Below are 12,257 nucleotides of genomic sequence, written 5' to 3' on the forward strand. Positions count from 1 at the left end.
CCAAGCAATTGTAAATCCGAAATTACGAGGCTCCAACTGAGGAAGTATGGAGAAAGGAAAGATAACAGCCCTTTATTAAAGGATATGTGTGTATGGGCAGAACAACAAGAGAACACAAAAACAACTAAACAATAATCCTGCACCCAAAGTTCCCTACAAAGAAAAACAGTTCAGTACTTTCCGCCTTTTGGTGCAATTTTAACCACGGTCAGCAGGGGGAGCTGTTGGGCTCTGGCGGTCGCCGTGTGGGGCCCCGGTGTGTGGGAGAAGCCGAAAGTGGGGATCTCTCCCCCCACTGAGAAGGGGAAGGGAAAAAGGGGAAAAGAAGGGCTCTTCCCACAGACTCACACTGTCAGCAGCTGGCTCTGGCTGGGATTTCCCCCCCTTTGTAGACAGGCACAAGCTGCTGCCAGCACAGGAGCTAAGGAGGGAAGGGGTGGTCCCCTCCCCCAAAGATTCCTTCACAGAAGGGCCAAGCCTCTCCCATGAAATCTGAGCAAGGCCAGGCTGGGGGCAGAACAGGGCCCAGGAAAATGGAAACAAACTGGGGCCCAAAGCAGCCAGATGACCCAGCCAAAAACCAAATGAACTTTGGAACCCCGTCACACACAAACACCCTTCCTGAGTCAGGGCAAAAACAAAGTGCCTGCAGTTTCCTGAGGACAGAACAAAAAACCTCTCACCATCTCCCTCCCCCCCAGGTCTTTTGAGGACCATCAGCTTGGAATGTGAGTCTGATGTCTAGTTCTTTTCTGTATGTGAATCACCCTAGCCAAACCACCCTCTCCCTCCCTCCTTCAACATCTTTCTTTCACAGTGATGCAGGGGAAAGAAAAATTCCCCACTTGGTTTTTAGAACAAGTAAACCTATGACAGGCTCTGATAAGACATATTGCAACAAATATCTTATCCTTTGCATTACAACAATCTGGACTACGAGACCTAAACAAGGAAACCCTATAGTTCGTGGTGTTTTGATTAACATGAGAAAGCCCTGAAGAGACAAGCAGAACATAAATTTAGAAAAGGCCCAAATTAACAATGGAAACCTCAAACGGTAGCATACCTACACGAATATATGACATGCACACGTGCAAGACAAGGACATGAACCAAAACAGCCATCACAGCTTCACTAAGGGCAAATTGTGCCTGACCAATCTGGTGGCCTTCTGTGATGGAGTGACTGTAATGGTCAACAGGGCAAGACTGACTGTTATCACCTACCTAGAATTCTGCAAGGCCTTTGGCATGGTCTCACACGACATCCTTATCTCTAAACTGAAGAGATATGGATTTGAACGGTGGACTATTCGGTGGATAAGCAATTGGCTGGATGGACACTTCCAGAAAGCTGTGGTCAATGGCTCTATGTCCAGCTGGAGGCCAGTGATGAGTGCTGTCCCTCAGGGCTCTGCCTTGGGACTGGTGCTCTTTAAGATCTTTATCAATGACATAAGACAGTGAGATAGAGACCACTGTCAGTAAGCCTGCAGCGACACAAGAGAATGAAGAGATGCCCTCCAGATAGATCTGGACACACTCTAGAAGTGGGCCCATAAGAACTTTATGAAGTTCAACAAGTCTAAATGCAAGATGCTTCACTTCAGTTGAGGCAATCCTAAACATGGCATCCTGGCTTGGGTCAGAAATAGTGTTTCCAGCAGGACTAGGGCAGTGATCATACTCCTGTACTCAGCACTGCATCTGAAATCCTGTTTTCAGTTTTTAGCCCCTCTCTGCAAGAAACACATTGAGGTGCTGGAGAGAGTCCAGAGAAGGGCAATGAAGCTGGTGAAGGGTCTGGAACACGAGTGTGATGAGAAGCAGCTGAGAGAGCTGGGGTTGTTTAGCCTAGAGAGAAGGCTCAAGGGGGAGACTTTATCACTCTACAACTTCCTGAAAGGAAGGTGGGAGGGTGTAGTAAGATGGGGGTGAGTCTCTTCTCCCAGGTAACAAGTAACAGAACAAAAGGAAATGGCCTCAATGTGCACCAGGGGAGGTTTAGATTAGATATTAGGAAAAACTTCACTGAAAGTGTGGTCAGGAATTAGAATAGGCCACCCCGGGAAGTGGTTCAGTCACTTCCATCCCTGGAAGTGTTCAAAAAACATGTGGATGTGGCACTTGAAGAGACATGGGCTAGTGTGGCAGTGTTAGGTTAATGGTTGAACTCGTTGATCTTAGAGGTCTTTTCCAATCTAAATGATACTATAATTCTATGTTATATGTATATTTATATAATGTTATTTTATATTTCTCTATGTCCCTATTTATGCACACATATATGTATTCATAGTTACACGTATATATCTATATATGCACAGACATAATGTATAAATATATATTTTGTTAGCTTTTAAAAGCTTTTCTGGCCAGAAACCTTTAAGGGGTAATATAAGTCTTCTCTTACTCAAATGGAGTCTTCTCTTCAAAAGCTTCAACCTGTGAAGAGACATAGTCATTTCTTGCCAATTTGCTTAGATGTAGCATACTGCTGAGAGATGTGAATAGGAGAAAGGAAATGTCATCAAGATATACCATCAGAAAGCTGAGGTTTTTCATGACTCTCACCGAATTTCTAAGTAGCCAATGTCTTTGAAGGACCTTGGTCTCGTTTTGACCTGCTCAATTTGAATACACACTGCTCAGATCTGCAGCATATGGCCAAGTTGAAAGACTGCATCTCCCTGCACAGTTTCATTTGCAGACATCAGAACATCCCAGAAAACTGTTGTGAAAATCGAAGTACAGCCTTGGGAATAACCACATTGGCATCACTGGCTATCCTGCTTGATTTATTCTGCGGCAGTGTAATGAATGGGGCCAATCTGCCACTGGTAAAGCTCTCCTGATATCAATGAACTTAGAACAGGAATTAATTTGGTCATAGAATTGCAATGTGCCATTATTTCATGAGTAAGATATAGATGGAATAAATTAGATAGTTCTATGTCTTTGTATGGTTAAAATAAAACAAGAATGCTAAACAGGCTGAGAGAGCATAAGGCATGAAATAAAATATGAAACTACCCTAATTACTGTCTGCCAAAAAAGATCAAGTTAATTAGTAGTCATAAAATTATGTAAAACAGGCAGTGGACAATAACAATAAGAGGAAAATAAAACCCCAAGCCAACTATCACCTCATGAATTTTTGTAGGAGAAGCCAGTGGTCACTACAGGAGTTTTAAGATCTCTTCTCAAAAGCTGAAAGGTACCAAAATACCTTTAAAAGCCCACCCTGCCACACTGTCTTTTCATTCCAAATTTACTTTCATTGCTGTAGCCTTGTGCTCCAGAAGATGAACTATCTTAGTAGCAGAGGCTGCTACATGAGAGCCAGCACTCATCACTCTGCCCGACAGAAAATATTACGCAGGAGATTGGACCCTTTCCCTTCCGAAGCTCACAATTTACTTTTAGTTCTCAGTAAAGCATCCTTCAATGCTGCCTGCAGGAATGAATTTGGTTCTTTTTCTGTTGAGACAAAACCAGAGAAACCCGTTGTTCCCTTTTTGTTACGTGAATTCCCCAAGCAGGGCTGGCTGACTGCCAAAATCACCAGTCCTTCAAAGGTGTGGGTGAGCAGCAGAGGCCACAGCAGGAAACCCCACGATGCTGCCAGCACACACCCACATAAGACAGGTGGTGAAAAGGGGTGGGCTCCTTTCCATCAGGAAGGACACCATCAAGATGTGGAGGAGGGAGAGCGACATGGGATATGCCCCTTGGAGCCATCAGCCTCACGCTTCTTCAGGAACACCTTGAGGAAATCCCCTCAACCAGAAATGGGAAGTCTGGGGCTGGCTTTGGTCGGCTTCCTTCTTCCCTCAGAGATTCCCTGCACAGAAGTGTATATACCATCTGTCATCTTGGATCACACTTTCCCTGCTACCAGAAACCTTTGTGGGCTCTGGAAATCAAAGAGCAGAGCCCTGTTGCACAGCTGCAAGTGCAGCACTCAAAACCCGCTAAAAATGCGTACTGAGGCTCTTTTTTTTCAGTTGCATGTGACACTGGATGCTTCCATTAAATTCTTTGAAGAAAACAAATATAAAGTATGAAATTGGATTAGAATTACTATTTTGTATGCAAGGTTACAGCAGTCAAAGGAGAGGACATTCAGGCTGGCTGCAAACCCTGAAGTTGTTCACTATGCACAGATGTTCTTGCACATATGCCTTAAGACTTTCATTACCCAACAACATGATATTTTTCCCATGGTAGTCTCATCATTGCCCAACTTTAGCACACAAAGGAAGGCTGAAGAATATATAAGTGATGCAAAATCTCGTTAGTCCTAAATTTCAGGCACACTCAATAATATATGAGTCTACTTTAATAGGCTTTGAATGTTATTACAGCAGATGATGTTTCCTCATTGAAAAAACAACAGAGGTACAAAAAATCATAATCATTCCTCAGCTGTAAACCAACTAAAACCACCCATAGATTCCCAGGTGCCATTTAGCAACAACAAAAAAAAAAAAAAACCAAAAAACCAACTAAACAAAAAAAACCAAAAAAGAAAACAAAACAAAACAAAACCAAAACAAACAAACAAAAAAACCCCAACAAAAACAAAACAAAAAAAACCACCAAAAAAAACCAACCAAAAAAACAACACTGGAAATTGGTCTTGCTCCATCCAAATAAATTTTTGTCATTTTCCAGATGAAGAAATCATTTGATATTCTACAACTTGTTTTCACGTTGGCACATGGAAACAGTTCTAGAGCAGTCTCGGAGCCAGAAACACAGCTGGAATCACACAGAAATCTGTGCTGCTTTGCATGATGACAGAGCAAACAAAATCCCACATCTCCCCCATGAACAATGTACCTGGAGGTAGTAAGAGACAAGCTACTACAAATATGGTCTCCATCACAAAAACCTCCAGCTGTACTGGCTGGAAACACATCATTTTGGTGACTTTTAGTACTTCTTCAACATATTAGCAATCAAAGAACATTGTTATAGCATTTAAAACAGAATAAACTTCACCATGTAACAGGAGTGCTTTACATTGAAATGTCAGTCAGCACTTTTCATGCCTTTTACTAGATTTTTGGAACTCCTGGTTTGAAAGATTTAGGATGAAAATCTGAAAAGGAGGTTCATCCATCACACTATTTCAGTACATTATATCACAGTGTTCAGGAATGGTCAGCCAGGGGAAACCTACAGGCATTCCTTTCTTCTTGCCCAGATCTTGTGAATTTTCATTCAAACCTTCTTAAGATATCTTCCCTACTATTCTCACACAGGGATGCGTCCTACACACAAGCAGGACCTACTGAAAAAAACCCACAAACACACCCAACCTTCTCCATAAGAAGAACTTCTGAGGAACATCCCCCTTTCCCCCCAAAAGACAAGAAACAGAAGAAAAAAAGAGTAAGGTGTTACTTACTGGTTAACACAGTGATTGATCTTGCTGACTTGGAAACCATATTTGAGTTCACTACCAAGAGAGTTACTATGTAATACAGGCCATGGTATTTGGCATTAAAAACAACGGGGGCAGGTAAAGTGCTATTGAATTCTTCGAACTGGAAAAAGTAGTTCTTGGATTCTCCAGCTATCTTCACAACATACACAGAGGACGAGCTCACCACATCAGATGCTTCCAGGGAGACAATGATACAATTGTCTTCTCGGACAGTAACTTGGAAAGGTTCTGCATTCTGCAAGACAAGAATAAAGAGTTTGCTGAAGTAAAATAAATAATTTTGCTTTCACACATTTCCAATAAGATACTCATATCATATTTGCAATAAAGTTACATTTTGTATTCCCTAAGAGAGTTTACATAAAATCCTAGCAATTATTTCAGACTACAATTCACAGTCAGCCACATAGTTCACAGGCACTTGATTATCAGGCCAGTCTCTCTGCAGCACAGGCTGGATTCTGCCACGTGCTTTCTGATGCTCTGGATACTTCATTCCTTACATCCCGAGGAACAAAGCCCCTGTCATTCTTTCCTGACAGAAGGTGAAGTAGAGCAGAAGAAGGATGAGATTGAAAAGAGTGTCAGGGCAAGAGGATTTCCAATAAAGTCTCAAAGTCATTTAAATCCTGAAAAACATATTATTAAACCAAGACTCCTTTATCTTGCAGAAACGGGATCACATATTTCTCAATGCAATATATTCTGAAAGCCTACAACTGCAGAATAATTCTTGGCACTGACTAAGCTTTTCCAATTATGCCCATTCCAGCAAGTACCAGATGATAAGCAGCTCTCAGCACTATGTCCGTAGTTTTGGCTGGCACTTTTCACTTCCTAAGCTACAGCATTTCATTTTCAATATTTCTTTTATTAGTAGTAGAGGGGAAGGAGCAATTTAACCTTGTTTTCATGTATCATGAGCATGTTAAGTCATTGACAGCTGAAAACTCTTTCCTTTTTATTAATTTCAAACCAGCTATCAGGAGAAGTACTTGTTCTCCACAGGAATTTCAAAACAGATTCATGGTAACTAATGAGAAGGAAAAGTCGAAGCTTACATTAAGAGTTGCTTTTTTATTTATTAGACTACACCACTCCTCAGAATTTTTTTACTCCCTGTAAGGTTCTCAGGGCAGGGTGGGCAACCATGGCTAGTTTGCAACTTATTCAGTCAAGTTCTTTCTGTACCAAAAAGCTTGATACTTCCTTCAGAGACTAATTCTAGCAGCCTGGCTACCTCCTGTCTTATTGTAGTTTTGTTTAGTGGGGACTCTTCCAGGAGAATAATCTTTCTGGGATTTATGCTGCAGGAGCCAGGATCCCTATTTTGAAATCACACATATGGTGTTGCCAACTCCTGGCATTCAAAAAAAAAACCCAGCAACAACAACAACAACAACAAAACTCCCACCAAGAACAAAGCATTGGCTCTAGGAGTGTAGGATTTTAAACAACAGTAGTTCATCTTTTCACATATTTATGCTGTTATCATTGGGCTTTGACATTTGCAGTGTACCTAAGGCAATATTATCCTACAGGCAAAACTATAGACTTGAGAAGAAGGACTTAAGCAAACCCACTCATCTGATCCAACATGAGGACAAGGTAACAAGTTCAGCCCAAATAGGAAAACTTGTCTAAACAGCTTCAACCCTTTGATTATAAACAGAGGCAGTGCAACTTCAACTCCTGATTTGAGGTTTACTTTGATTAGTCTTTTTAAAAATTACTTTTAAGTTGTTAAAATTCTATAAGCCAATGCTATCAGTGGAAGAATATTTTGGTGCAGAAGCCTGGATAATTTTTGACAGATGGCAGAGCGATTGCTCCAAGAGGTTTACAGTGTAAGACTACAATTATGTAAAAGCTTCCATGTGTTCTCCTTAGCCTCACCTGAATTCAACAGCCTGACCCTTGAGCAGATCAAAACACCACAGATCAAGTGGTTGTATCTTGCCTAAAATCCCAGTCTAGCATTTCGATTCACACAGATTCAAACATGTTTAGATCCGGTCAAAAACAAGCAGAGGTTCTCTTATCCTCCCTCCTCCCCATTTTCTGTGCACTGAGGAAATGTGGAATGAATCTTACTTCAGCCCTCCTGATGTGGGAAGACAGTAAAAGAAAGCCACACACAAACTGGCTTATCAGAAGCATGTATGTCATTGTATCACAGAAACCAAGGTTGTCTTTGAAGACCAAGCAAAGATTCAGCAAGGTTATTTCTACATATTAAGCTTGAAGTGCATGTATAATCCCACAGAAGTCTGTGGGGTTTGACCTTCCATAGACTTGCATTTGAATGCTTCACTAGAGGAAAAAGAATGATGCTATCTCTAAAATTACTCTGGCCGTCCCTTGGCCTTGCCACTGAACCACATGGTCCTAACTCAATGTGCCTACCTGGCTCTGAAGAGACAGCCAAAAGTGCCAAACAAAATTTATATGTGCAGCAAACAGTTCAAAGCAAGTTCCTTATAGTTGGTTGTATTATAAATCATTTGTGGTGTTAATCGAGTACAGCTGGAAATTAAGCATATAATTGCAGAGTCATAGACATTCCTAAGATATAATTAGATGCTTTCAGAGAGGGCTCATATGGGTTGTGATTTTATTCTTTGATTCTTCCATGGGTATTGTATTAACCATGTTGAAAACTGTGCTTTCATTTTTCCCCCTCTCAGTATTTTTGTGAATCCACAGCAAATACCACTGAACAAGTGATTCACTAACCTTCTTGAATAGTCCTCACACAATTGGCATAGAATGCCTCTGCTAGCTAAATAAAACCTCTCAGACAAGCGCTGTGGTTACCTATGACAACATCTGACTGGGGTAAATAACTTTTTCTGAGTCCTTTATGACCTTAAGCATGTGGGGACTGTGAAATAACTTCCCTCCTCCGTGTCCAGATGCTCTTGAACCACTGCTGCCATGATATACAGGCATTTTTTGAGTGACATCTCTTTAGTAGCTGCGTGCCTCGTCCATCCCATGCCTGTGCCCACCAGCATAATGCATCCTTCTCTTGAGTGGTACCTTTTCAGTGATTATTTGTCCCTCTTCCACAACACTGCATGCTCACAGGGTTTTAAACTGCTGCATGCATGGGACACATGGTTTGTGGGAGGCATCTGTTGCTTATTATCCATAGGCTCTTGAAAGAGCTCTTATCAATTAATTCTATCTCTCAGGTTTGGATTATAGAATGCAGTGGCAGATAAGGGATGGATAAAAGGGCTTGACAATTAACATGTCATAAGATGAAATCTCCTTTGGGATTTGAATTTCACTTTGGCAGCGTTTTAAAAGAACAGATCATTCTGGTCATTCTGTTTTCCACCTTGTACAAGGTGAGGGTTACCAGACAGAACTGGGCTGGTGATTTTGAAAGGAAGGCTAGGAAAAAACCTGAGTATTTTTCCTAAGCACCGCTGGAAGTGACAAACGTGCCCCACTTAACTAGATTGTAAAGCCAGTGTGTCTTAAGACTGACAGCATCAGTATGGTAAATACACATTTCATTACTTCTGGTCAGCTACCTCCAGGATTTAATTTGCTGGTGTCACAGCTTGAGCGGCTGTTTCATGCCTGTGGGGAAATTTGGCAGGGCTTGTGCATTCAGAACCAAATGATTAGCTCCTACTTCCTTCCTAGTTTATTATTACAAGCTCGTGCCATGATAAAGTACTTAGAAACTAAAAAAGAAGGGGGGGAGTAAATCCCACCATGTGATGCCTGTTCACAGTAATTTTCAGCTCAGAGATGAGTCATACTAGTGGAATTTCCAGCCAATAACCAGGTCCCAATTAAAAAAAAAAAAAGGAAAGGGAGGCAAGGAGATATACAACATGTGAAATAAACAATATTCAAAGAGTAATAGGAAAATAAATGGTGTGCAGCAGAGCTCAGAGTTCTCTTTTCAGAAGTCTATATCCTCAGTTCATTTCCTTTTAACAGAATGAGGAAGAGCTCAAAGTTGCAAAACTACTAATTTTTAAGTACTCTAGCTTTTGAATGTCTCACTCTGAAACACATTGTGCCAGAACCCAATTACCATAAGTGCAAGTAGTTACATGTTGTGCTGACTTTAGGAGGAGCTGTGAATGCTCATCAGCTCTGTAAAATTAAAGTACTGGTGAGTGCATCACATTATATAAGGCTAAACAAGTGGAACTAAAATCCTGAACAAATCTGACTTGTGTCAGCTCTTACAGAGTAAATCCTGCAATATCACAGTGTTTTCAAAGTGGGCATCTGAAATCCCCAAAGCTCTGAGGATCTACTTCTTAGGAACCATTATAATCACCTACCGTATAATGCTGGACAAAAATAACATCAATGCAATTACTACAAGAAAATATTGAACACTATATCCAGATCTCTTGGATGTGTTGGAAATACTGATCATTTTGTGAGTGATTCTGCTACACTCATATATTTTCTTCTGGTGGCCAATAATGTTAATTTCATTCTAAATCATATGATGATTCATTCTCACCACGATTCACCTTACTTGATTTTAGGTACTTAAGTGGAATGACTAAGAGCCAGGATGACCTTTTCAGGCAGAGTACCTGTGGATTCATCTGAGGTTGGAATGACTTTTGAAAGTGCACTGAAAGCCTAAGGGACTGTGGTCCCAGCCTGGCAAAATTCCCACAGTCCTCTATCACTGGCTGCAGTGAGTCTAAGTCTTACAGCAAAGATGGATTTTGCAATCTTGGCCTCTGCTCTAGTCTTGCAGAGGCACCTCCACAGAAAGTACCTAAGGAATAAATAGTATAGCAAAACATGCCTCTTTGGAATTGCAAACTAACATGATTAGATCCTACAGTTGAGGCAAAAACATCCTTACAGAATTTAGGGAGTACAGCCTAAGCTTTCCACACGTTACATTGAATTCTGGAGCAGTCATAGACTTGAGTGCCAACTGCAAGAAGAAAGGATTGTTTGAAATGGTCTTCAAGAGTCTGAACAAAGATGTTACAGCCCTGTAACAAAAATGTAAAGACTTCTTGAAAATAAGGGTATTTATTTCTGGGGCTTTTGTTTTTATCTACACATCTCCACAGGTTGTGCAGAGAACATTCCTTAATAAATAGTCTTTAGAAGAAATACTCCATGGGAGAAATGCAAACCCATATATTCAAGATTTTCCATGAAAAAAAGGAATATTTTAACAAGAGAAAAGACAGCAAAAGCAGCAGTTCTTAATAATTCATGATTTGTGATTCAGGTTAACACATCAATTCTGGCATTCTGCTCTATGAATAGTGTCCTCAGCACTGTTGCTATTCTCGGGCTCAAGAAGCCAGTAATAACAATCTGCTGGTCATATTTTATAAATGAGCTTCAACATTTCATTGCTCTGAGGGACAGTTTTAAAGGGACAGGTATTTTTCCCATTTCTGCCCACAAATGCAGAATATGCAAACATCATCATGGTAGGTACAGCCCACCACGTTTTGCTGTCATTCTGAAGTTAATAGTCAGAAAGGAAATATTTCTTCACACAATCAACTGGTACTACAATAGCATTAAGTAAATTCCAGAATGTTGATTTCTACTGCAATAGCATTAAGTAAATTCCAGAATGCTGATTTCTACTGCAATAGCATTAAGTAAATTCCAGAATGCTGATTTCTACTGAAATCAATTCAGTAGATATCAGGCTGATATCTTTTATATATCACATTATTAACACATCCAATATTTAATAAAGTATTGCTAAAGATGTACTTCTATCCCATCTTTCTAGTGCAAACTGGAGAGGGCAAAGCCCAAGCACAGACATTCAGACAGTGATGCTGAAAAAGTTTAAAACTAGATTAGAACTTCACAGATGGCATTTCTCCCTATTATTGATTCTGACTACACATGTACACCCCAAATACAACACTAATTCACACCCAGGCAGATATAGTTTGGTTTCTCTCCACTCTAGATTTTTATCTTCTCCCTAGTACTAAAATTATATCAGAAAGGATAATTCTGCTGAAGAAATATATGAATTTGGTTCCCTTTCCTCATTTCAGACCTTTACAGAGCCTCTGCAATTAAAGATTAGCCATCCCTTGTGGATGCACCCACAGACATGCCAGTTAAACCACGTGCTTTAATTAAAATGCATCTTCTCTCTTGAGCCTGCGTGTGAATAACAGAAAACAAAAAAGGGGCACAGAAAACATATCACATTGCCTCATCAATTCCCTTAACTCTACCAAACTGTCCCTTTTCCAGTCAACGCTTGTTCTCTGTCTTTGAGAGAGGAGCAAGAGCAAATTTCTGCCTGAACGACTGTAAAATGATCAGAGTTGTACGTATGCCAGGTGGGAGGATGAAGCCGTGTTAGGTGGCTCCTCTGTTAAATTCCAAAAACAACAAGTTAGGGAGAAAGGAAAAGAAAAAAATACTCCACATATATATTATCCCAAGAATGTACACATTCTCCATCAGTTGGGAGGAAGTGCTTTCACAGCACAGCATCTACAGGTCAAAACATACATTACAAATATACATTTCAGTCTGCTCTCCATCATAGAGAAAAGGACAAACAGATCACCTCCTGATAAGGCTGAAGGAGAAGGCAGAGTGAATGAGTTAATTAACTAATCAGTTAATTCATGTAGATTTTGAATAATTTGAAATATTAGCAAGAAGTGTCTCTTTCCATGGCGTGAAACAATCTCTGAGGTGTCTTACATTTCAAAGTGTCCCATATGAGATGAAAAGGAATACTGGAAAAGATGTGTTTCATGGATGATGAAGGACAAATTCATTCATGCTGTTTAGTGCTT

At 40.5% G+C, this 12,257-nt stretch overlaps 1 protein-coding gene across 1 annotated transcript in view; it reads right to left on the reverse strand.

The window, feature by feature from the left end:
- PTPRO (protein tyrosine phosphatase receptor type O) overlaps positions 1-12,257 on the reverse strand; it is a 156,325-nt gene that overhangs the window by 63,399 nt on the left and 80,669 nt on the right. Inside the window, 1 exon segment of the mRNA XM_032687231.1 lies at positions 5,416-5,689. Coding sequence (XP_032543122.1) covers positions 5,416-5,689 — 274 coding nt within the window.

Source organism: Chiroxiphia lanceolata, chromosome 5 (genome assembly GCF_009829145.1).
Source record: "Chiroxiphia lanceolata isolate bChiLan1 chromosome 5, bChiLan1.pri, whole genome shotgun sequence".
In the NCBI taxonomy this organism is placed as follows: domain Eukaryota; kingdom Metazoa; phylum Chordata; class Aves; order Passeriformes; family Pipridae; genus Chiroxiphia; species Chiroxiphia lanceolata.